The sequence below is a fragment of the Dicentrarchus labrax genome, unplaced genomic scaffold, assembly GCF_905237075.1.
Source record: "Dicentrarchus labrax unplaced genomic scaffold, dlabrax2021, whole genome shotgun sequence".
Taxonomy (NCBI): Eukaryota; Metazoa; Chordata; class Actinopteri; family Moronidae; genus Dicentrarchus; species Dicentrarchus labrax.
Genome location: NW_026136706.1, coordinates 21,714,834 through 21,742,191, shown reverse-complemented (window position 1 = coordinate 21,742,191; position 27,358 = coordinate 21,714,834). Strand labels below are relative to the sequence as shown.

The following is a 27,358-nucleotide window of genomic DNA, read 5'->3' as shown; positions in this document are numbered from 1 at the left end:
CAGCATCTTAAATTGATTCACGCTTCTGGCATTTTCTCCATGGCAACAGCGGCCGAGGGTAGTGTGGTATTTAGAGCCTGCCCAGCTAAATGACCTAAAACATTATTGGTGGCCACAATAAAGTAAAATTATCTGTTTTTCTGGTTGGAGAATTCCCACAGACAGTAAAGTATCTCTGGAGGTTTTAGGATAGTGAGAAGTGTGAAGGGACAATAACCGATCCATTTACAATCAATTTACGATATCAGTGCGGTAGAGCAGTTTACATGATCAATTTCATCAGTGACGCTGAAGGAGCGATGCAGCGCTGGAGCCTCAGAGTGTGTGTGTGTGTGTGTGTGTGTGTGTGTGTGTGTGTGTGTGTGTGTGTGTGTGTGTGTGTGTGTGTGTGTGTGTTTAAATTATGATCCATAACTCCCCACAGTGATCCACATGGCCTGGTCACCATGAGACCGGACTGCCACTGTGTGTGTGTGTGTGTGTGTGTGTGTGTGTGTGTGTGTGTGTGTGTGTGTGTGTGTGTGGTTGTGGTGCCATCCCTAAATGTTTAATTACTTATTTTGAGAATTTCCATGTTTTTAGTTTAGAATTAGGACAAGGTGAAGCCTCCAGGGAGAAAATGGAAGTTGGTACCAGGTCCTCACAATGATGATAACACCAACATAACATATACATCTATTTGTGTGTGTGTTTGTGTGTGAGTGTGTGTGTTGGCACAGTGGGTCGGTGAGGGCATGATGGGAAACTCATCTCCATCTGGAACCGACCAACACCCTACCTGTGACTGGCAATACGCTGTGTGTCTGTGTGTGTGTGTGTGTGTGTGTGTGTGTGTGTGTGTGTGTGTGTGTGTGTGTGTGTGTGTGTGAACAGCAACTCTGTAGGTTCCATCAACTCAGATCAGATCATCTTTATTGGGTTGGATGGAAAATCTGTCTCTCTCTCTCTCTCTCTCTCTCTTTCAATTTCATTGTTTCATTTCCACTGTCTTTATTGAGAGTGATTTGTGTTGCCAAAGCAAAGAGAAAAAAAAAGAACAAAGGATAAAAAATAGAGCTGTCCCGAGCCGATCTTAGCTGCTCAGTTGTAGCTGGTATTGACCGTCCCTTTTGTGGTAAAAAATGAAAAAGTAAATAAACACAGCTTAATGTTAATTGCGTGAGTAACTTGACTGCAAGCCAAAAAGGTCTGTAGCTCCAAGAGGGTGATAGGTCTTCTCTCTAGCACATTACGCCATGTCACATTCTGTTAATCTGTCATTCATATTATATTAGGGCTGCACGATACCCTAATAACATCATAATGGGATTCTTCTGACAGATATTGCAATATGATTAATTACTTAATTAATTTGTCTAGCTGTAAAAGTAAAAGTAAAGTAAAAGATTTAGCAGGTAAAGAGCCCAATATTTTCTCAGGAGTTGGTGGAAACCAAACCAGAACTGAAGCGAGTGAATATTGGACTTAAGATTTGTTGGTTGGACAGAAACACTATGGCACAGGGATGAGACAGCAACTGTTTGTTAACATCCACTATATACATTTTTTAAAGTTAAAAATGTATGGAGCTATGAAATTTAATGTCAATAGGGAATAGATCTGTGATTTAGTGAAAATAACAGATCTCAAGTCCCTGTTGCCAACTGTGTGTTCAGACTTCAAAGAACATTAAAGTGATTTTAAGAGGCAGTGCCATTGCATATAAAGTCATTACTATCGAATAGAATACAGCTTTACTGTCCACAAAGGCAAAATGCTAATTTGGTCTAGTAGATGCAGATGGAAGCACATTTGCTCGAGATTAAAAAGTTTGAATTTGAGAAAATAATTCTCATGCAGATGAAATGAAAACGAGACAATTAACAGAAAGAGCTGAAGCTCCTGATGAGATCAGAGTCTGAGCTGAACACACACACACACACACACACACACACACACACACACACAATGTCTAAATATGATGAAAACGTGTCCTGGAGGTATGTTTAAAGCTTAACGCACACATTTATATTTAATATTCACAAAATGAAATGGACACAATGAGCAGAGAATGAAGCATCAACAACAGACAGACCACAGCCCCACACACACTGTGACCCTGACATATGGACGCCGGCCTCTCCTGGTGGAAGAGGGGTGGGTGCTTTTGGGTATTTGGTATTTGATAACAGCAGGGTATTTCACAGAGAGGGGGGTTAATCAGCTATCATCATATATAACTATTTCCTGATGGATCTGTCCCCCTCGAGTGGTACAGAGCTGTTTACTGTATGTTTTGCTGGATTGTTTGTTATTTTTGTTGTTTTTGGATATTTGAAGGTGATATGTCATGTGTTCCTTGAGTATATGTTTGTTGTGGGAATGCAAAGTCCAAGCAATTTCCCTCATTATTATTATTATTGGACATTTAACAGTCAATAGTTGGTTAATGAAAAAAATCCATATTTTTCAATAGTAACTGTATTTTCAAACTACTGGCAAAATCCAAATAAAGTGATTATGTGGGACAGATCAGTACTTAAAAACATAAAGTTTTGTAGCTATGAATTATCAAGTGAACATATCACATGCAGTATTTTATATTGTGAACAATATTAATGTTAATTTAAGTTTGAATTTCAAATAAACAATGAGAGCCTTCTATATACTGTCTAAAGCTGGGCTGTATGTTTCAATCTGGATGGATAAATAATAGAAGAAATCTGGATGGATTTAAAAATTTCTCTTGATTAAAGTGGATTAATATATCTCATCAAGGAATTTGTTTTTTTCATGTTTGTCCACCTGCTGGGACGTGTCTGTCTGTCCTTTCCCTTCAGCTTCTTTCCCTCCTGGTTTGATTCTTAAAATAAAATAAATGTCAAATTCAGAAACAGAATTGGGCTGCAACTAACGAATTTCATTATCGAGTAATCTGTTGATTCTCAGTTAATTGTTTTATTGATAAAATAATATATATGTTCAATTATATATACCAATTACATGTTAAAAATGTCAAACATATTCAGTTTAACAGAAAAAAACAGGAAAGATGCAAATTCCCACATTTCAGAAATTGGAAACAAATATTTAGATTTTCTCTCTGATAAATGACTTATAGAGACCTATAAAAAGCCAAATTGAAACTGGAACTTTCATTCAAAAACTTCTTTTAAAATCCTACTGACACTTTAACTATGCTAATCCAGCCTTTCTCAGCAGTATGTCGTATGGCTCACTTCATAGGTTTAGATAAGGATAGTGTGTTTTTTTTATTTTTATTCTACCTATGTTTTTTTAGTGGCCTTTAACAAACTATACTTTAAATATTCCCATAAGCCCACCCATGGTTTGAATATCACAGCTCCATGAGTCCAGTTTAGTCATATAATAATGGCAGGACAGAGAGGACTGTAGAAGTTTTTAACAGCACAGATTACGATGTGAGTTTAGAAGAGGGCTTTGGTGAATTTTGGACGCAACCAAATTACGATGACTCATGGGAACTGTAGTTTAGTTTGTATTGTGTCTTGTTGTTTAACTTTGATAATACCACAAAAGGCTCCAGTCTCTAATAGTAACTGCTATAGCGGATGCCGATTTGTCTTGGAAAGTAAACCCCAGGAACAGACACTGTTTTCAAACAGACCGATAAAAGTAAAATGCTGAATGAAAGATTGCATTGTTCTCCTGGAGCCAGTGTAACACAGACAGCTAGAGCTCAGACATGGCTCTTTATTAAAATAGTTGACAATTCATTTTCTGTTTGTTTCATTTATGGCTTAATTGATTAATTGTTTCATCCCTACGCACCAATACACTTTCTAAGCTCTGGGAAAGTTCAACAAATAATGAATTTAATTTTATATAATTATATAATTTATATAATGAATGTGCTTCAGGGGATTTTTTTAGTTGCAGTTCTACGGTCGACAACAAGGACACACTGGTAACAGGCTAACTCTGCTGCACTGTATCAGCTCGGTTTATAACAAACATGGTATGGATAAAATCTGTATGTGTGTGTCTGTCTGTGTGTGTTATGTTACTCTGAGTGTAAGGTACTGAGCTCTGCTGACATCATCTTCAGAGGATTGGATGATTAATCTGATACGAACCAATCAGATTTCAGAATTGCTCCCTGATTACGCTGATTGACTGGCAGGTGCTACTGTGCGTTCTGCTGATCAATGGATTAATAATGAATACAGTTAATAATATTATGTAATGAGAACACAGATGAACTAGTACTTTCTTATTTTACTGACTGACAAGGGGGGTGGACAAAATAATGTGAACACAACCTCTTTGCAGCCTGGGCAGGCCTGGGTTCAGGGGTTAACACTGTCCACTCCCGGCTGGGGTAGGGCCTTTCTGTGTTACTCCGGTTTCCCCCACCATCAGAACATGTATGTTAGGTTAATTCTCCAGTCAAGGCACTGACTTCGATGTGGCTTTGGTCCCTGAGTGCCGTGCAGTGGCTGCCCAGTACTCCTTATTAGGACTTGTTGTTGGACGTGTGTTAAATGCAGATTACAAATTGCATTTGCAACGTTTTATTGTGTATGATTGTATATGTGAGAATAAAGTTGATTCTGTTGAGTATCAGTAATATAAACAGATAATGTTATTAACAAACATTATTATATATTATTAGTAATAATTTGATTGTTCACAGACATATTTATAATACTATTTCTATTACTATTTTTACGCTTTCATAAGACAGAAAAAATACTTATATTCTATTTGAGGTATATTTAATAAAAATGTGTGTTGGCTTGCCATCGACCACCACACTAACATCAGCTAATATCAAAGTTAAGGAATTATTTAAAGGAGCATTTTGAAAGTTTGGCATCTTCTCCAGAGTCAGATGAGAAAATGTACATCATACAGAGCCATTTTTAGTCTAGTTTAACATAATGACTGTAAGCAGCTCCAACTCCAAGGCTGACTGATACATGTTGTATCCTGTGTATTAAACAGTTGTAAAAATAAAAATGTAATAAGATAGCTAACGAACTAGCTAGCCAACTAGCAAGATACAAAACACAGTCAGTCAGAGTTTGGCTGGTAGCCAAACTGTGCGGCTTATGGCGAGTTGACGTTTATAGACTTGTTGGATATAGTCAGCAATTTGAATGAATTCAATTTTGGATTAAAAAAAATGTAGGCCACACCGGGATGGCAATGTTGGTCTGATGTCTGGTACTGACTAAAATATCTCAACAACAAATATACAATGATTATGACATATGCAGACACTCATGGTCCCCAGAGGATTCATTCAAATGATTTCCTCTTGATTTATGCTGTAGCGCCAACATGAGGTTGACATCTTTGGTTCGGAGTGAAATTTTCTCCAGAACTTTGGATGGATACTCTTTTCTTGTTGCACCATCAACAAATTAGCATTCCCATCAATTAGAAAATGTTAGCTTGCTAACACATTAAATTAAGTCGTTGTGCATGATAAACATCTGCTAAACATCAGCATGTTAGTATTTTCATTGTGTTGTGTATTATGTTAGCATGTGACTCAAAGCAACGTAGTGCCTAACTACAGCCTACAGTCATTAGCATGGCTATAGACTCTGTATAGTCTTGTTTCACTGTCTTTAATGATGAGCAGTAAAATATACATTATTAGTTAGGGTGTGTGTTATGTTCAGGTGTCGTGTGTTAACTCTTCTTCTCTCCGTGCAGCTGAGGTGTGCGTGCTGCCGCCAGGTGTGCTGCTGCTGCAGGATGTGTTTGCGGTGAAGGTGAAGCGGCGACGAGCGGTGGGCCAGGAGTCAGGGGGAGCTGTGCTCGGCGTGGCTCTGTTCTGCTCCAAGAGGAGAGGGAGGTGGCTGGAGGAGGACACACTGCACCTCCACAATGCCTCGGCAGAACACACAAACACCTGGTACAACACCCTGAAGGAGCTGCTCACAGGTAACACACATTCAGACCAGGGTGGCCTACAACAATTTAACAGAACATTAATTCATTACAAAATGTAACGGAAGGAAGGTTTCCAGATGTTTTAGCGTGGAGGTTGGGAAATAATGTTCTGTGCAGTACTTACTTGTTTAAGTAGAAATGGGTCATTGTTTCTGGAAAGTGACATTGGTGTTGAGAGGTGGCTACAGCTTAGGTGGTAGAGCCCTTAATCATAGTGGTTGGTAGTTTGATTCCTTTCTCACTCTGTCAAGACACTGAACTGGTCTGGACAAAAGCCTTTGACAAACGTATGCAATGTAAATGCTGCATTTGGATGCTTTTAGTACCATAAACCAAGTAAAATGCCAAACTCTGAAATGTGACTGTGAATACATATGTTTTTGTGATTGGATGAACTTATCTTTAAAACACAGATATCCCACTTAGGGCCCAGTCTGGAGCCTCTTAGGCCCCATCTGTCAGTCTGATGGAGCAATTAAGAAAACCAGACTGATAGTGAGATTAACAGTTTGTCTGTGTTACATAAGAGCTGAGATACACTGGAAACATGACTCAGTGCTTCTACTGTATGAGCGTCATACTGTAAGATGATTACACACACATACACACACACACACACACACACACACACACACACACACACACGTTGCAGAGTAATACTGTTATTATTAGCTGTCTTTCCATCAGATAGAAAGAGAAATAGGTTTAAGTATTTTGGAAGATACACAGTGATCTGATATAAAAACATGTTGTGACGATTGAGACGCTGATAAAGAGTGGAAACAATGTAATTCAAATTTGATTTTGAATCATATCAGATTTTATATACTTTTTGATTGTGCATGGATTAAGTTTTATACCTTTTAAAATGTAAATAGTTAAATAAAAATAATGAGTGTTCCTGCAAAAGTGACCCGTGTCCTACCCTTGCCCATCTGCACCAGAGAGCGTCTCTCTCTGTGAGTGTTTCTCTGGAGAGCAATGCCTGAAATGGGCTAGTACTAACAGGTACTGCATACTGCCACCTCCTGGTGAGTCTAGGAACGCAACCCTTAACATTTGCATAACATTTGATTTTTTACCCCCACTGACATTCCGTGAAGACCTTGCCTACTCTGCATTGGTTAGTGTCTGTTGCCTTTGTTGGTTTGGTTGGTCAGGCTCTGGCATTAGGAGTGACACGGTCAATGTCAGGGTCGTCAATCAGAAGCAGAGAAGGGGTGGAATACAGGTGGAAAAAACGCCTGCATAACTACGTTTCTGAAACTCGATGGAATTGTCCTCATTAAAATTGATAAAAAACACCAAAAAGTTATGGTTTGGGGTATGTTATGGTTAGGATAGTGCTGAATTATGGTACTGCCACCTTTTTTGGTCCACTTCCGGCACTACTGCCGAGCAGTGTGATTGACACTAGACTGTACAGGAGGGGCAGAGCGAGGGGAGATTGTGGATATTTGTACTGTGTGTGAATGATGGAGCAAAACACAATGTTAAAGAGAAGTGTAAAAATATTTTCAATTCAGTATTAATCTATGATGGGGCAAATTAGACCGTGGTGGCCTGCCATAACCTAGGTACCTAATAGGAAACACTGATGTGCGACACTGGGCAGTTTTTGCTTGATTGTCTTTAGTTTTTATGCACTTGTTTTAAGTTGATGTCTCTGGATGTTCTATCTATTTTAACCTGATCTGTCTGCTGCATCGGCTGTGAGGATGAATTTTTTTACTGACTTTTTACCTATGTGTTCCTGTCAGTGGTCTTAAGTGGAAATTGCATGGCTACAAAACTTGGCTACGCACAGCGACAACAGAACCTTAAACTCTTTAAAAAAATAAAAAATAACATTTATTTTTGGATGCTTTACCATTGCAACTGCCGGCTGTATGGACCAAAGCGCTGCTCTGTAACCCATTGTTTGCTCTGTGGCCGAGGACTTCGATGTCACGCTGCTGTCGTCTGACACCATAACCTCTCTCTTCCATCCTGTTGGCCACTGGTTCTGTCAGACAACCAGTGGCCTATCCTTGCAGGCCTGCTCCTCTCCACACAGACAGGGGGCATGGGTCACAGTAAACAGAAAACACTGGCAAGGTAAACACCTCTGGATCTGGACAAATCGGTTTGGTGTGCTGGATGAGCCAGGGAGACCGTGATTCATGTCGGTTTCCATCTTAATTGCTAATTACAACAGTTGTTCCCTTGGACTGGGGCTTTAGTGCTCGTGATTCATATTCAGCAGCTCTGGTTAACATTTGGCTAGCTACCCAGTCTGGATGTTAGGGATGTGTTTTCCATGGACGGTAGTGGAAAAGAGGTGCTGGTTTTTTCTCCTGTTTGTAGCTCTTACCGGGGGTCATCTCGCCATACCCATGCTCCAGGGGTTATGATATATACCACTACCTTGTGTTATTTGGAATAAAGTCATAATGTGTGAACATGGCTCTTTGCAGACATTGCACTGCAGCCACCCATCCAGGGCATCCTGCAATATGAAACACAGTCACATTTGTCTACTGTATCTCTATGAATGGCTTCTACTGACATGATAGGAAGAAAAAACATGAGCTATACATTTGTTATGTTCATTGGTTAGCTAGTTGTTAGCCATATGCAGTGCTAGCTGCTCAGATTATAATTTCATTGTCTTCTATCAGCCTGTTCGTCACTCAGTTTAATGAGGTGAGTCACAGTTACATCAGACAGTAGAGCTAATCTGCTAATCCACCGGAACAAAGTGACAGATTACACACACACACACACACACACACACACACACACACACACACACACGCACACACACACATTCATTAGTACTCAGTAACATGCTGTCAGCAGTTGAATCATGTTGTCTGCAAGAGAGATTAGCTAAAATACTGTCTACACATACACGTGTGCGTGTGTGTGTGTGTCCATTGAGGTCCAGTGAGGTTCAACACTGATGTTGAGTGATGAGGTCTGGCTCACAGTCAATGTTCCAGTTTATCCCAGAGGCATTGGATGAGGTTGAGGTCAGAGCCCTGAATCCAGTTCTTCCACACCGAACTGGGAAAACCACAGACTTGAGATTCATATCAAACACATTTCAGTCTCCGAAATAAATAAAGCAAATGTGCTGCACAAAATGTTTAATTATTCCTTTAAAGCTGCACTAGTGAATATTTTATATTAACAATGTCACTGGAACACTCACTGTTTTGGTCTTTTGGCCTGCAACTTCACTGATTTGTTTCACTCTCACCGATCGTTCCAAGCTGCAGCAAAAAAGAAAAAGGTTTTGATTAACCCACTGTACACAGCCTGCTCAGCACCAAACAGCAGGCAGACAAAGTTAAGAGACTAGCTTCTTTTTAAGAGAGTGAATATTGGACTTAAATTCAGCACGACTCCAAATGAATGCTAATGTTGCTTCGTGTCTGCTGGATACAAAATTATAGAAATAGGTGTAAATAATAACACATTCCCCAACAACAACTTAGAAGGTGCCGGTAAAAGTGTGATTTTCTCTCTGCCTAATCTTTATAAAAATCTCCCACATTGTTGTGGGCCATCAAGTAAGTGAGTAAAAGTGTTCCTTTGTGTAGATTTCATAATCTTTAACAAAGTGAATTCAGGCAACTTGTGTCTCAGCAACACAGCCACCTCCTGACAGGACCCGTTTAATAAAGTTCTGGATGTTGCTGAGGACTGAAGTTCCCAGACGTCGGTTTCCCAGGTGCACTCTAGTGGGCGGTGCCTGGCTGACACTTAACACACAATAGAAATGTTGGAGTGCTAGCTGTATGGATTTGACTCAGACAAACACACTCTACATTTCAGGGTTTCTATGTTCTTCCAACAGAGATGTAACAAGCTATCCACAAATGAGGAAGTCAAAGGTCTCTCAGGACACGCCATCGTCGTCCTGTCACCATGGCATCGGTCTGACACGTTATCGCTGGTCACCTGTCTGTCTGTCCGTCTGTCTGTCCATCAAACCAGATTACCCATGAGGCCCTGCAGCAAAGTCACAACTTCTTTAAGTGTTTGTCTTTGGCCTCACTTTCCCTTCACACACACATACATGAATGGCTCACAGGTCGTGTGTCAGCTCGCATGGTCACACTCCACATCAAACTGTGACGGCTTTTGTGACTTTACACACCGCGACAGACCAGTGTGTGTGTGTGGAAGGTAAACACAGTCGGTTGCTCTGCTGCTGTGCGGACATTAAGCCTATTTTCCAGCCAGAGGTCAGTGTGAAAAGAGCATTGTTGTGTGAATCGTGTTGTTGCGGAGCGGGCAGTCCCGCCACTGCAGACACCACCGCCACTTCTTAACCTTCAGGTCCAAACATTCAGCTGCACAATGGTGAGCAGAGAGCAGACACTTTCTGTTTCCAGAGCGTTATTCTGTGCAGTTTGCTGTGTGAAGCAGCTGCAGAACGCTGCGTGGAGAGTGAATGGCAGTCAGAGTGACAAAAGGCGAGCAGTGATGGTGTATAGAGTCTCTTTCCATACACGCAGTCAGACGGCGGGATGGATTGACTGCAGTTGTTTAACAGCACAAGAGACTGACAGGCCGGCGGCAGCGACTGGGCTCATGGGACGGCCGGACTGGGTTCGCCCAGGCCGACAGGGGCTGTTGCGACTCCTCCCAGATCAATTGTCTTGTCAATCCAATGTCAGTTTTCTGCTCACTTACAGATCTTTTAGTTTAGGTCCACAGTGGAAAAATGAAGTCAGTGGGTCGGTCGGGTGGTACTGTAAGGTGTCATAAGGTCAAAATAATATCATCAACACACTGTGTGGCCATTAGTGATGGGGATCGATCGCATTGTATCAAAATCCAATCCACTTATGGAATCCAAATCCAATATTAAGTCTCTCCAACTCAAAGATCACTTTTTTCTTTTATTTTCTATTATTTATTTATTATTTTCATCATCATAATCATTTGATTCTTTTCTTGATTAATCCTTGGGTCTATAAATTGCCAGAAAACAAACCCCTTTAGAATTAGCCCAAGGTGATGTCCTCAAATGTTTTGTCTGACAAACAGTCCAAAACTCAAAGATACTCAGTTTACAATTATGTAAAACAGAAGCGCAGCAAATCTTCACAATGGAGTTATTTTTCTTGAAAAATGATGTGATTGATTTGCTATTATCAAAATAACAGATACATTTTCTGTTGAACTTAGCGTTTAATTGACAAACTTTCCAGCTCTAATTATAACTTTCTAACTGTCATAAAATAATGTCTTTTTTTACACATATTACTTTAGTCTTAAAATGTCAAACCCACAAACACGGAATGACTGAGGAAGAACACAACATTAGTTTTATTGAGAGTTTAAACTCTGGAGACACAACTTGGTGTATCAAACAATGAGCTCAGAACACTAGTTTGTGTCTTTTAACAGAAGACACTGCAGTCTGAGGAGGCCACCTCTATAAACTGCTTTATGGCCCTGTGAGTGTGTGTATATGTGTGCAGCTCTGTGTTACATATTAACCGCTCTGTCCGAGTCAGCGAGTGTATCCATAGTGATATGATGACAGAAACCTGTCCGTCTCTGTCCCTCGCTTTTTATATTTAGGTTGAAGATTTTATTAGTTTGTCAGGAAACAAACTTTATTGTAGAGAAGCTCACATTCATATTCAACCCCCAATTAATATGCAGGTCAAAACCTCTGACATGCTAAACTAAGATGGTGAACATTATACCCGCCAAACATCAGCACGTTAGCTTTGTCACTGTGAGCTAGCTGATGTTAGCATTTAGCTCAAAGTACCACTCTGTCTAAGTACAGCCTCACAGAGCCTCTAGCATGGCTGTAGACTCTTGGTCTTGTTTGGATGGACTTAGAGACAACCGTTTGAGATGATTTCACTTAAGTTTTTTGAAAAGGTGTTTTCATCGTTCTTGACTGGATCTGCATTTCCCAAGAGGTGGTGAATAAAATGTTCCCATAACTGATAGTCATAATGGGAAAAATATGAAAATCAGACCCTGGTTGACAAATACTTGGACCTGCTACAAGGGATGCTACTTTTTGTTGTGTTTGATCAAAGAATCTGATTTCTCCAGATGGAGGTTCAAGGACTTACATTGATTACTACCTGCTTACCTCAGATGGAGTCTGCACATAAATATAATATGTTTTTGTCAACAACATTCAGTAATTGAGTCTGCAGTCCTCTGCCAGAAACTCAAACCTTCTTCTTGACAACACTGGGATTGTTTACCATGGTAACGTTTTAGCTGTGCCATAGAAACCTGCCGCCGGCCGAGGCTGAGAGATGACCTGATGGATACTTGATCTTTCTACAGCTACCTGTCTGTCTGCCCTTCTTCTTCGAAAAATATCAACAAATTGAATGAGGTCAGGTCCTGTGAGACTGTGTGTGTTAGAGAGCATCAATAATGCTTAGAGACAGAGAAGTCCGTTTTAGGCGTTCAAGATCACTTTAGCACTGATTTAGATTTATCAATTATTTTCTCACCATGAGCATTAATCCGCTTCCATAAACAGCGTAAATAGTATAATTCCTGACAAATGAGGCAAATTTTTTCCCCATGATTTTTGAGCTAAGATTTATGGACATTTATTTGTGAGGGACATCAGAGATAATATAGTCGGGAAATGCAAGCAACACTAAATCTAAAAATATGCCCATCATGTCTGTGTGTTCACATATGACTAAATTACCACTCAGTATGAAAGAGTATGAAATTTGATGCTAATTGCAGCAATTGAGTGTTGTAAAGTACCTTAATAGCCTCCATGAGCCACTGCTGCTGCTCCAGCTGCTGACTGTGTTGATATAAGCTGGCCAAACTACAAACTCTAACTTCCTGTTGTCTTTAGAACACCGGCATGCACCTGTCCCTTTCACCTCATGCAGTATCTTTGCTTCTTGCCTCTCCCTCCACACCGCCTCCTTTCAACCCTCCTGTGTTTCCCAAGGGAGGCATGGCTTTGAATTTAAAACCTCTGTTCTCAGTGGACCAAGAACCTTTACAAGAACTCAGGAACTTCACGTGTGTTTTCACCAAATGAACCAGGGGCCACATTTGGTTCCTGTATGATAGTTGCAGGTGTAAAAAATCTCTGCCCTGGGGTACCCAGACACCCAGTCTGCTATAAAATGTGTATAACTTCACTCACAAAATAAGGAAGTACTGGGTGACTCTAATACCAGTGTTAGGACAGGGGTGGACATGTCCTGTAATTTTGGAAATGGAACTTCATCAAAAAGGTCTATTTGGGTCCCAGTGCCGCCCTAGCTTCTGCTGTAGTGCTGCCTTTGGGGGCCAAGTGCCATGCCAAGCCCCAGGCCATCATGGCTCAGGTTATAATCCTCGGTCAGCAGCACTGGACAGCTGCGGGGATCTGACACTTGTAAACCAGGGTATAAATTCAATTAGTCAGGATTGGGGTCTATAAATGCTTTAATGTTCTGGGCTCACAAAGGAATTGTGTTGTTCGAGTTGGGTTAGGTTTGGGAAAGATTTTGGGGGGCACAAAAAAAATGGTTTGAGCTTCTGGTAACGGTGGGGGCCAAGTAGAGAGAGGAGTTGTGAGGGTGTTCGGTAACTCCTCACAGGACCTACTGAGAGCCCGGCCCGAGCTGTGGGGTGGAGTGATGGCAGGAGGTGCACTGTGTGTATGTGTGTAGGGTCATTATCGGGGCGAGGTCACGGCCTTTTGGGAACAGATTATAGTAATGAGCTAGATAATGGAGCTGGTGTGTGTGTGTATATTGATCAGTGGTGGTCCACGGGGATTTATAATGCGATCTCTAAATCTGCCTAATGATGAGCTGTACAGGGGGTCAGTGTGTGTGTGTGTGTGTGTGTGTGTGTGTCTGTAGTTTGGAGTCAATACCGTGCAACCACACAGACACACACACGTGTCCACCAATGTTGGTGATGTAACTGATATTCTGAATATTTAGCATCAATAAAGCTCCTCCAGATGTTAGAGCCATATATAGGTGTCTACTCTTTTAAGCATAATCTACAATTCATCCATTAAGACTCTTATTAGTTTGGTTTTATGTGACAAATGCTTTCTGCCTTCTGATCCAAACTAAGGTCACATGCAGGACTTAAAGTAAAGTGCTTAAAGTGTGTTCAGTTGTTTGATGCCAGTGATGATAGCACCGTGTATAGGGATCAGTGTTCATTCCAGGCAGGATAAACAGAGACTAGTAAATGCTATACGATAGTTTGGCTATAGAATATAGGAAAACATACTTTTTAACATTTTATTGGCTAAACAATTAAATGCTTAATCACAAAAAAACAAAAACACAGGGTGACTTAGAACGAGGGTGAATGTGAAAGCGACACATCACTTTACCTGTTCACTGACGCACATAGATGGTTTGGAAGTCTTCATTAGGAAAACTAAAACAACCTGATATTCGCCCCTTAGCTTGTTCGTCTAAGAGTCTGCTTTGAGCTAAATGCAAACATTAGCACAATAAAAAATGCTAACATGCTGATTCTTTGCAGGTATAATGTTTACCATGTTCACCACTTACCTCAGCATGTTAGCATGATATCATTTTCTAATTATCACTAAATGCAAAGTACAACTGAGGCGGTTGAAAAGTCATTATTTTTGCAAGTGTTGGACAAATAAGAAATGTGATCTGATGATGACACTATAGATTTAAATGATCGCTTAAGTGATCAGGAAACACTGATCGAGTCAGTTCTCTGGGAATCATACATTTCTGTAAAATCCACCTGGTAGATGTGGAGGTGTTGAGAAGTGATGGGGGGCGCTAGAGGGAAAGTCATGGGATCACAAAAGTCATTAGGAGTCATCCTCTGGGGAACGTCAATATTTCAAAGCAATCCATCTATTTTCAATAAAACAACTGTAATATTTGTAGCTACTCACTATGTGTGTGTGTGTGTGTGTGTGTGTGTGTGTGTGTGTGTGTGTGTGTGTGTGTGTGTGTGTGTGTGTGTGGTTGCAGGGTTCAGCATTCGTCCCAGGTATCTAAAGGTGTTCATCAACCCCCGCAGCCACAAGAAGGAGGCCGTTCACATTTACAGAGAACATGTGGCTCCGCTCTTCAAGATGGCTGACATCCGCACTGAGATCACAGGTCAGTCCACACACTTCTTTATTGATCGACTGGTCATCAACAGATAGTAGTGATTATTATTTTATACCTCAGACTGATTGGTGGATGATGTCACAGCTATTGCAATGTATTGTAATACAATGATGAGTTTAAGGGCAGTAGAACTGTTGCAGAGAAGACAATGTTGAATCTGTGTGTGTGTGTGTGTGTGTAGAGGAGGTCCAAAGGTCAGAGTTAATGGCAGTCTCTGGTCGCTAGGTAACCTGATACTGGGGGTGGAGCTTAGCCCATCTGTTGTGACAGAGGGCGACAACCTGCTCCTCTCCTCTCCCCTCCCCTCTCCCCCCCCCCCCCTCTTTTCCCCCCTTTCTTTTTTTTTTTCTTGTTCCATCTCCTCTCCTTGTCCTTGTCTCTCTTCTCCTTTCCTGTTTCCTTTCCTGTTCTCTCCTCTCCTCTTTTTCCCTTCCTCATCTCCTTTCCTTCTCTTTTCTCCTCATCTCCTGTCCTTTCCAGTCTTTCCTCTTCTCTCCTCTCTTTGTTTCCTCTCCTTGCCTCCCCCTTATCTGTTTTTTCTTCTTGTTTCCTCTCCTCTCCCCTACTCATGTTTCTTCTCTTTTTTCCTCTCCTTTTTTCTCCTGGTTTCTCCTCCTCTCCTTCTTTCCTCCTCACATCTTCTCCTTTCCTATCCTGTCCTCTTCTCAGCAGATGGTGTGATATCCGTTGTCCCACTTTCTTTTGGCATCCATCGAACACACACTCGTGTACTTGACCACACACATGCATGAACACTCGATCTCTGTCCATCTCAATGTCTCTCCATCTGTTTCCCTCTCTTTTTCCTTCTTTCTCCTCCTCTCTCTCTGTCTGTCTGTCTCTCTCTATCTGTCTCTCTCTCTCCAGTGACAGAGAGGAAGGGTCATGCTCTGTCAGTGATGAAGGAATGCAAGCTGGATGAATATGATGGGTTAGTCTCTTATCCTTTGTCTCTCCTCCCTTTCTCTCCTTTGACTTTATATTGATCACTTGGCTGGGAATATATCACTCTTCTCCTGAGAAAATTGAGAAGTTTTTTTGGGCAATAACTTGCAGACAATTGCAGTGCATAAAATGATGCTCATCTTTATATTATTATTAATATATTATATTATGTTATTCTTTTATGCAAGTTAGATAATGTGTTGATTTTTTGTAGTCTTTAGTAGTACACTCGATTTCCTGCACTTAATACACTCAAACAACAAGAAACAACTGCACCGTAGTAGCTGATCCAATTATATTCGCTTAATAACAACATTTGAAGGGTTTAGTATTTGCAGTGGCATGGTAGCGACGAAGCTATCTTCCCTGGGAGAGGCTGCATTTTTGTGCAGAAATCGTTCCATTGACTATTTGCTTAGCCCCAGTTACTGGTGCTATTCGTGTCAAGTTTTGCGTTCTTGCACAGCACATTGAGATTCTTATACATTTTTTAAGCAATGCGTCTTTGATTTTCAGTCAGCCTACACCAAAGCAGTGTGTAATTTCAAGCGACCTTCGGTATTGCTAAAATGACATCAGCCACTGGCAGATTTTACCTTGTATTCCCGAGTAGAGCTTGTTAGTCCTCCTATTTTAAGTGTGATGAGGAAAAAGTTAAGATAGACAGTTATTTCATTCTAACTTAACCCTGTTTACATACTGAAGACAGAGGTTAGATTAATGCTTTATTGTTTGTATTGTCCAGCAGTATGTGACACTTTAATATTAGAAGAGACAAGGCGTTTAGGAGGGCTAACCAATATGTTTAGTACTCTATCTCAGATAATAACTTTGTCTGGGGTTGCTGTAACCGTCCCCAAATCCAATCCCAATGTTACAATCAATGATAGAAATGATGGAAGACATACATTCTATGAAACTAACCTTACAGTGGGAAATGAAGTCTAACACGTTAAAGTAAATAAGGATTAAGTTAAAGATTAAGGCCCTGTGTTTACATTCAAGTGGAAGGTAAACTGTGACATCATTCTTCCATAACAGAGTTAACTGAACCAGATAATTCAAGTGACACTAAAACACACTGACCCAGACTGATTACACACACGCACAAACACAGACAGGTGAGGTCAAACACCAACCGCTGACTGAGCAAACCTCCCTAATAAAAGTGAAAATAATATTTTGTGCTACTGAAACAAATAATGCTACAACGACAATAGCTCCAACTACAAGTACAAAAACACTGATCAAACTCTCATCACTATCTGTGATGGTCTCTGCGTGTGTGTGTGTGTGTGTGTGTGTGTGTGTGTGTGTGTGTGTGTGTGTAAGCAGCTTTTGTGCTCAGCCCTCATAAAGCTTAATGTGCTTAGAGAAGATTAGCTTCGTTGCTAAGCTAGCTGCTGAGTGTGTGTGTTTGTGTGTGTGTGTGTGTGTGTGTGTGAGGCTGCTCTGGTGAGGATTTGGTTGAAACCTACATTTGCCAATTAGGCTGGCTGTCACCGTGGTGACCGGAGCTACAGGTAATCCCATACGCAGGAGGAGGGGGAGGGGGGAGTCTGTTTACCTCACATTTACTGCAAACACAAGCTCTAAAGATGAACCTTCTCGCTTTTCAATGAGCTCCTGAAAACCCGGACGGACCTGACCAATTAAGTTATGATTAGGTATATTAGTTCATTATTACCAACCAATACCACTAGTACTACTGCTCTATGCCTATTGTCCACAATTATCAAGATCATAGGTTGGATTTTAGAGGCCAAACTACCGAAGCAGAACCCTAAGAAACCCAACAAAGATATTTTTGCCTAGTTACCAACCGAACTTTACATTTAAAATGTTATTTATGCCTTCAACTGTATATAATTGTAAAATGTAAACTCCTCTTCAGGTGATTCAACCCCCATATTGTCTGTTTATGTTTCTGTCTCAAGGTAAAACCATCTACTAGACTTTTATTGTGAAGCTAAAGTCATTTACTGTTACGACATTCATTTACAATTTTTGATGTAACAGAAGAAGCCATTTGGAAGTTTCCAAATGTCAAATATATTTCTGTGTAAATAAACAGTTAGTTTAATTTCTTGGTGCTACATACACATTTCAGTTGGTACCACAAAACTATTGAGGTTTGATGCCCAACCCTCTTTCAGTGCTATTGTTAGTGAATTCTTGTGGAGAAGCCACGCCCCATGCTGGATGCATGTATTTGAGGATACCTGTCCGAGGTGTCAAAAGTAAAGCTCATTAATAAGTCTTCACTGTTCACTGGATTTCCTGTCTGGATACTCCCATCTGTCTCTCTCTCTCACACACACATACACATACACAGTGCCAGTGTTAATTAGTGTTAATGAACCACCATAACATAAAATGTCTTCGACTTCAAAATAAAAGTTCAGAGGAAAGTTTTCTTTTAGATCACTGAGACAACTTTAATAACTCTTTGACCTACCTGGCTGTCCACCTGTCCTTACATTGTTCTGTCTCCACCTGTCTGTCAGGGTGGTGTGTGTCGGTGGGGATGGTTCAGTGGCGGAGCTGTGTCATGCTATGGTCCTCAGAGCTCAGCTGGATGCAGATTCTCCAAAGAAACCAGTGAAATCAGTGCTGCCCCTGGGAATCATTCCTGCTGGTGCGAAAGAGGACACACCCTGATAATGATCTATAGGATGTGGATCCACACACAGTGCAACAATAATGCACAGAAACACAAACATTCACATTATGTAGAAACTGTCTGTCTATCTTCACAGGTTCTACAGATGTGGTTTCCTGTTCTGTTCATGGAGTCAGAGATCCAGTCACTGCAGCCCTGCACATTGTCCTTGGTAAGTTCTACCTGTTCTACATCTGTAGGTACAACATCCTTGTCTATACTAAAGTCTCATTGGCTGTGGCGGGTTCTACCTGGTCTAAATCATTTGCATTGGTCTAGACCTGCAGTCACATTGCCCTGGGTGGGTTCCACCTCTCCTAGATCTATACTTGTGTTGTCCTTGGTGGGCTCTACCTTTGTTAGATCTATAGTTATACTATCCTTTGTGAGTTCTACCAGATGTCATCCTGGGTGGATTCTGTTCACTCTAGGTCTATAGTCACCTCCCCATTGTTGTTCTAATTTAATTTACTTCAAGCAGCTCAGTGAGCCAATCTGGAGCTTGTGTTCCTGTGAAGCTTTGATGCGATTGGCTGATGGTCTCTAAGACTGGCAGCAGGGACAGAGTTTGAGAACAAACAAACCCGTAGACAGAGTGAAGCAGACGGTGTTACTGGACTCATGAGGGAGGAAGCAGACAGATGTCTAACAGCAGGATCAGTTTCACTCTAAATCACAGGTTTACTCTGCTCGCTGCAGCCACGCCCCCTTCACCTCTCCCTGCTTCCTCCCAGGTAAACTGCTGACCAATCAGCCGGCAGCAGGGAAGGCTGCTGTGTTTGAATGATAGGTTGTGGTGAGATGGTGGTTCATTAACACTAATTAACATGGGAACTGTGTGTGTGTGTGTGTGTGTGTGTGTGTGTGTGTGTGTTTTTATGTGTGTGTGTGTGTGTGAGACAGATGGGAGTATTCAGTGGCATTAATAAGACTAATTCCTGAACAATAGAAAACAGTTAAAGTTCCCAAGCAGGAAGCTGTTCCCACGGACACCAGGTGACTACAGATGCGCTCAGAGCTGTTCACGTACTCGCAGATGAGGTGGTGGGATTATATCGTTTTGTCGGTGATCTAAATTGAGTTTCCAGAATGTGTTAACATTGAAATTATGAAATTAATAAATAATTGTAATAATTGCAGTCAGTTTAACTCATGGTTAAGTTAGTTTTACCAGTCAGCTATCTGCTAATGGAGCCTGAAGCATTAATAATGTTGCTATGGTTACCTTCTGTTTAACAAAACTTGAGCACTGATTCAAAATGGCGGACTGTTAACCTGAACTATGTTTAAGGCAGGCGTCTCAAACTCAAGTTGGCTTGGGGCCACTACTGGTATTATCATCTCACAGGATTATTTCCGTTACTAACATCATACTGAATACAAAAAAAATATATGCAAACAACCGATTTTATACATTTTGATATCATCATTTTATTATTGTTTTAGATATTTTATGTGTTTGTTGTTCGCAGCCAGTCAACAAATGAAGGCCTGAACCTCTCTTATATATTAACTGTTTGTAGGTACCTTTGACCCTTGCTATTATTTTGGGCGAAACAAAATATTTTTTTTAAATTCAATGAAATTTTATATGAAACAAATAATAATCTTGCAATCTCTTTTTAGATTCAGTATATTTATTTATTCAGTATATTGGCCTTTTGGGAAATATGCTTATTTGCCTTCTTGAGCGTGACATACAAACACATGTCATATCCCTGAGATATAACAATGCAAAGGTAGAGATGGAGGACCGTGAAGCATCAGGCAATCTCCTCCAGTGACACACTCCTCTATAGGGCGGCTGATGAGACAATGCTCCAACCCATTGCCTCATAACCCATGCAAATCGCACCACACAACCAATGAGCCAGATGCAGAGTTGTAAGAGGAGCGCCCTCAGATTCAGCGCACAAAGGTTTCCAGAAAACCAGTTGTGCAATCAACAGACGAGGACCTGGGTCAGGGGCACCAAATCGTAAACACCATTGTGGCTGGGAGACCTAAGCTGCTCGGCTCCCCTCTCTCAGCCACGAAGCCATGAAGCTGGAAGGGGCGAGATGACCAGTAAACCCCCTGCTTGAATAGGAAATTACCTGCTGTTCATATGGTCAAAATAAATATTGGTTGCACCTTTTTAAAAAGCACTGTAGGTTTGATCTCACTGACACACTGACTGTGAGACCCGTCTCAGGATTAAAAGTCAGTCAGTCACACACACACACACACACACACACACACACACACACACACACACTGACTACATGCCATATGGTGAGGAAATCAGATTCTATCCAGAGAGACAGACAGACAGGCAGTCAGTCAGACAGGCAGGTGGGGAGACAGCAGTTCAGTAGGTTACAGCAGGTATGTGGCCAGATGGCATGCTGTGTGTGTGTGTGTGTGTGTGTGTGTGTGTGTGTGTGTGTGTGTGTGTGTGTGTGTGTGTGTGTGTGTGTGGAGCATCTTATTGAATGGTCCTGATGGTGAAATCAGGTTGATGAGGTTGATTTATGTTTTTATTCCAGTTCCTTCTTTGGTTTGTGCTGCATTCACTGTCTTGTGTGTAGCTACTGTTTTCACTGTGAGTGCAGATATCAGATATTTTGCACATTTGGTTAAAGAACATCCTGCTGATTCTTGCATATTACTTTGAAAATCTAAGAGATGGTGCATATGCTCGCGATGTGCTTTCAAAACCACCAGAAAGTAGCCTCATGATGCCTTCACTTGCCACCGTTGGTCACATGACCCTCTCGTTGCATGTGTTTAGAGGTCCATTAAGAGTCTACCAGTGAAATATAAAACATTAATGTTTATAATATCAAACAGAACAACATGACAACAGCTTTAATGTTGTTTCTGTTGGCTTAAATGTTCCTACATAACAGAAGAAACAGATCATAGAATAGTTAATGTCTGTAAATGTCTTCTGAACTCTGCTGCTTCAGAGACTGGTCACACTGGACAGTTACAGCCAGGGACTGGTAAATCTGGACTGATATACCACTAGAGATTGGCCAAACTGGAGCAATAACAACCAGAGACCGGTTACTGTACTGCAGTGTGATTTCACTGAGGTTTATAGATGCTAACACACACACACACACACACACACAGTCCTGACCTCTTTCTGTCGCACATATTTGGAGTGCTGCGCCTCATGCATATTAATGAGCTTCTCACCATACGACCACTTGGCCTTCTTACAGGCTGTGTGTGTGTGTGTGTGTGTGAGTGTGTGTAGGGTCCTAAGTTTTTCTCATAAATATTCATAGTTAAGAATAATCTTTCATCCCCCTCTATCGTCCCCTCCATCCCTCTCTCTCTGTCTGCAGGTCACCTGCAGCAGGTGGACATGTGCAGCTACTCGTCTCACGGTCAGCTGATTCGTTTCGGGTTCTCTGCCATGTTTGGCTTTGGTGGCCAGAGCTTAGCCCGGGCGGAGAAGAAGAGGTGGATGCCATCATCACGGCGACGAGAGTACGCCTTGATGAAGACACTGGCCAGGCTGAGGTAACAGATATACAGTACACACACATAAAACACATGAACACAGTTTTGAACTTATAAATAGTTGAGATGAACTGAAAAAAGTGATTCTGGGCTATTTCTTTTTCTCCTCTGTCTCCCGCAGACCTGAAGACTGTCAGCTGTCTTTTCTACCAGCGAAGAAGTCAAACAGTAATTTGTTTCAACATCAGTGAGAAACGCCCACACACACACACTCACACACAGACACACACAGACTGTTATGTGTAGACAGTAAATTTCAGACCAACATTTGCGCTTTGTGATGCAGCGCAGTCCTCGGTTGTTTCAGGGCTCTATATCTGTGGCTGCTGGTGATTCTTCTTCTCTTAGCTGGGTGGGCCAACAGGCACTGTGTTTGTGGTGCACTAAGCTTTGAGTCCAACCAAAGATTGTTACGTTTGCTCATCAGTTGAATCAGAAAAGCAAAACACACTCCAACAGCACAACATGGCTACTTAATCTGTCTCTTTTCTCACCACGCAGTTTATTCTGAATGGTCATCCCTTCCTGTTTTTGTTCTTCTACACCTTTTTTTACACCCGCTTGTATTAGATTTAGGTGCGATCCGGAGGAAGCTACTGTTAATTTAGTGTGTGTTGGCTGGAATGGCACCCATTAGGGAAGAGAATACAAAATAGCTGTTAATGTCATACTGTATAAATTCTTTTGAAGTAATATTAAAACATTTTAGAATTACTAATTAATTAGCTTTTTTCAAATGTTTTTTATAAATGTATTAACCCTGTTGACTCTAAATTAAGCTTTGTAGCTGTGTCTCTGCAAGTGCACCCTCTATTGACTTGATAATTTTTAAACTTATTTGTTGTGTACCACTGATGTATCTACCTGCCTCGAATCTGTATCGTAACTTTGTAAACACCACTGTGCTTTAATAACTGATTTCATAAGTTGTCTGACAACTGATTTTATTACTGATTTAATCATTTGCAACATAACTGAAGTTTTCTGTCGACAGTCTGTCATGTTTAAAACAAAATTTGATCTCCTCTCTCTCAGAGACCAGGACCAAGACCCAGAGTCAGGTAAGACTGGTCTGTCTTTAGACGGACACTTGTGGACTGCAGATCAAAGTTGTTACAGATTTCCATCTCAACCAGTTTGGTTTACTCTTATTCTCTCTGTGATTGGTCGGTGCAGAAGGGGAGGAGTCCTGGACAACCAATCAGGGCCTGTATCTGAGCATCAGCATCATGTCCATTCCCTGTCTCAGTCCACACGCACCTAACGGACTGGCTCCCAACACCAGGTACATTCATGTATGACGAGCAGTTAATCCTTCTGAGAAGTCAGCTGTTGTGACCTTGAATGCACCACACTGCAGGTGATTCCATTATGTTTCTGCTACTGACCGTACTCTTCCACTTCCTGTTTGTACCAGTTTGGCAAATGGCAGCGCAGCATTGATTGCTGTTGGAAACACTTCCAGGTCAGAGTTCATCAAACACCTGAAGAGATACAGCAGCTCTAGTGGACAGGTGAGAGCAGCTGTCAATCAACATCCTATCAGGGATCTCCTATCCTTTAATCAACATTAAAGGTCCAGTGTGTAACATTGAGGAGGGTCTATTGGCAGAAATGAAATATAATATTCATAGGTATGTTTTCATTAGTGTATAAAAGTGTTTTTATTATCTTAGAAGAATTCTATCTATAGTGGGAGCAGGTCTTCCTCTACTGAGTCTGTCTTGCTTAACCGCCATGTTTCTACAGTAGCCCACAATGGACAAATAAAACACTGGCTGTAGATGGGGCCTTCCAAGATTTTTGCGGTAGTTTCTTCTGCATGCTTAGAAAGCAATCGGTATTCAGATGGTTGCAATCTGCAAATTCACCGCCAGAGAACAATGTGACTGAAAGGGTCACTCATAGTGATGAACCTTCAGCTTTATGGAGCTATATAGGAAGTTTCAGCTCATTGTTTTTCAGTCTGGCCCAGCACAGCTGGTGTGCTGTTTTGGTTCACCGCTTTCATGTTGTTTTCAGCAGCAAAAAAAGCTCCAAAAACACACAATGCACTACTTGCACCAAACAGCAGACAGACACAGAGAGCAACTAGCTGGTGGACACAGTGGAACATTTAGTTTCTTAAAAGCTGATGATATGTCCGTGTTGTGTTCACTGCTTGTTTCCACTGCCACCAAGTGGCCAGAAAAGTCTGTTATTGCAGGTTTATGTAATGAAAACACTCACAACAACAATCTCTGGCTGAATACATTCAGGTATATCAGCTGCAGAGCGCACATTAACCAGAGAAGAGACAAATGTTTAATTTCAGCCATCACTGAGTTAATTAGCTACTGCCATATCCAAAATGGAGGCACTATCTGAACCCATCCCTAACGTGGGTTGTTGGTGATATGTTTCAGTCTTGACCTCGCCATCCTAAGGCTCAATCTCTCACAGAGCAAAAAAAAACAAAGTTAAGTATAGTTAATGGGTAGATTAGCCTGGTTTAGCATGGCCTGGCTTGGCCTGAAAGACTGCACACTAACCCACTTACTAAATATACTGACAGTGTGGCATTCACTGACCTGCAGAGTAAAGAGGTTGTTTACTTGCTGACCTACATCCTGTTAGTCTGCTGATGGAGGGATGGACAGCTCAGTGCCAGACGCATCAAAGCGGGGCATCCAACATGTAACCATGACAACCCCTGTTCGCCTCCCATCATGGGCGTTAAACCTCACCTGTCCTGTCAGGTGAAGTGTGTGTAAAACAACTGAAAGTAAAGCAGAATTCTGCTCTATGATTTAAAAACCAGAGTCAGGAAAGTCCACTCTGCTTCTCTGTGCTTTAACATGTCAGACACATTGTTAACGTGGAGCTAATTTACTAAACTATTTTATTTAGAGCTGCAACCAATGATTGTTTTCATTATGGATTAATGTGCTTGTTATTTTCTTGATGAATCTATTTATTTGGAGAAAAACAGCAAGAAATGCCCATCACAATTACCCAGAGCTGACACCTTGTTTTGTCCGACAAACACTCCAAACCTCAAAATGATTCAGTTCACTGTCATTTAACAAAAGGAAAAGCAGCTGAGACCATCAAGTGTTACCTAAACAATGAATCATTTATCCAAATCGTTTTTTAAATAAATAAATACCTACAAAAGAATAAAGTGCCATGAAATAGAAGCTAAAGTGAAATACATATACCTCAAATTTGCATCAAGTCTGTACTTAAAGTCTGTACTTTAGTAAATGTACTTAGTTACACTCCACTGTTGGACTGTTGTTGTAAAACAGACTAGAACAAATGTGATCCTATCCTGGAATATCAGCTTTATGAAAACAGAACAAACCTGAGGAGGAAGGAAAGCAGACAGATGGGACAGTGAGACAGTCTGTTTGTCTGTCTGTCTGTTGGTCTCTGCTGCCCCCTGTTGGAGCTGTGTGGTGTTACATTAGAGACAGCAGAGGACAGTTAACAGGAAGAAACTGAGTCACCCCCTCCAGATTATCAAGCTGCTTATGGAGGATCTTTCTGTCCTCCTCAGCTGACCTTTGACCTGTGAGGCCCTGATTGGTTTGTCAGTCTGACTGTCTGATTGTCTGTCTTGCAGTTCAGCTTCTCTTTTGTGGAGACGCACGCCGTATCAGCCGTGAGGATTCGCCCCCAGTCGCTGATTGGCTGGTCCGAGGAGGAGAGCGAGGAAGAGGGTGACTCCAAAACCTCTCCCATCATCCAATCAGAGGGAGCCGCTTTCCCCTGGAACATCGACGGAGAGCTGGTGGAGATCGCTAACGAAGTGCTCGTCAGGTGTGGCGCTCAGTGTTATTACTACTGAAACACATATATCCTTATAATTACAGTAATCAGAGATATTGTTATCAACAGTGTGTTATTACACTGAGTGAAACAGCTGATTATTGATTATTCATTTGGTCTATATGTATAATCAGTAAGCTGTGTAATAATTTAACCAACAGTTATACGTACATTACATAAGCACTGTATATCACATTAAGGTGCATTCACTTTCACTTTTCCTAAAAACAATCACTTCACCTAAATAACAAAAGAAAATATTTCCTCACTTCCCTCCAGCCATCTGTCCATGTGTATAGATAGTTTAAGGTTTTCTGTGGTCGGTCAGGACCACAGAACAGCCAGTGAAAATGTCTTCTGTGGCGCCGGAGGAGCTTCATCAATTCTGCATAGAATAACCCTGATGATGTAATAATGATGTCATCAGGGTTATCTATCTCAGCTAGGTCTTGAGGCTTTAAACGTTTTGACAGAAAACGTGCGTTAGAAAGATGAGGACATTTCAGGCCCTTTTTAGGAATACGTAGCAATCTTGTCTCAGATATTTGGCACCTGCTGAAAGAGAGAAAAGTTAATTACAATATGTCCTGACAGCAAGGAAGAAGAGTCTTTTCTTTTTTTTCTCTCACAGGCTGCAGTTTATTTATGGAATCATTAGGCAAAGGTCCCTTTACAGCTGGGTCACAAGTTTTCAGACACATTTTTGGAGTATAATTAGTGTGAACCTGTCTCTGGAAATCACTGTGTGGCCTACGGCTCTGTTAAGGAAGGTGACAAGTGTTGCCTTGATGGGGATCAACGCTGTCCAGTCCCACATAGTAAGTGCTAGCTACTGAGTGACACTCAGACACACTTCTCACAGTGAATCCATTAATAATGCTGTTTGTGGATCTTTCTCTGCACTTTACTGAATCTGCGCTCTCTCTGTTTGGATGTTTCTGCCCAGAATAGGTGGATGTATATTTGTCTAATAGTCTAATAGAACTGTACTGAGAGGCAATCTGTACAGATGTTCACACCAATTTCCCTTGGGATAAATAACGGGGTACCACAAGGCTCTGTGCTGGTTCCTTTCCTATTTACACTCTCAATATTAGTATCACTCCAACACAGAAAAATCGGTAAAATATTTTTAAAATAAGGAATAAGTAAATTAAAACAATCTGCATGGAGAGATGCCACCAGAGGGAAGTGAGAATTTATTTGTTTTGTGGTTTGGGCTTTTGGACATTTGTGCTCATATTATTTTACATATTATGTTCTTCGTAACATTATATTGAACATCAGACAGACAAAACTAGGCCAAACACTTCACCTGTAAACATGGCACCTACTCTGGGCCCTAAACATACATTTGACTGTGTGTGTG

The 27,358-nt window shown here is 41.2% G+C and overlaps 1 protein-coding gene across 1 annotated transcript in view; it reads left to right on the top strand.

Moving 5' to 3' along the window:
• Positions 1 to 27,358, top strand: part of cerkl (ceramide kinase-like) — a 32,859-nt gene that overhangs the window by 4,459 nt on the left and 1,042 nt on the right. The window contains exons 3-13 of the mRNA XM_051403153.1: positions 5,689 to 5,919; positions 14,910 to 15,041; positions 15,921 to 15,984; positions 18,506 to 18,636; positions 18,758 to 18,832; positions 21,999 to 22,176; positions 22,298 to 22,363; positions 23,212 to 23,237; positions 23,353 to 23,461; positions 23,594 to 23,690; positions 25,784 to 25,980. Coding sequence (XP_051259113.1) covers positions 5,689 to 5,919; positions 14,910 to 15,041; positions 15,921 to 15,984; positions 18,506 to 18,636; positions 18,758 to 18,832; positions 21,999 to 22,176; positions 22,298 to 22,363; positions 23,212 to 23,237; positions 23,353 to 23,461; positions 23,594 to 23,690; positions 25,784 to 25,980 — 1,306 coding nt within the window. The remainder of the gene's footprint in view (positions 1 to 5,688; positions 5,920 to 14,909; positions 15,042 to 15,920; positions 15,985 to 18,505; positions 18,637 to 18,757; positions 18,833 to 21,998; positions 22,177 to 22,297; positions 22,364 to 23,211; positions 23,238 to 23,352; positions 23,462 to 23,593; positions 23,691 to 25,783; positions 25,981 to 27,358) is intronic.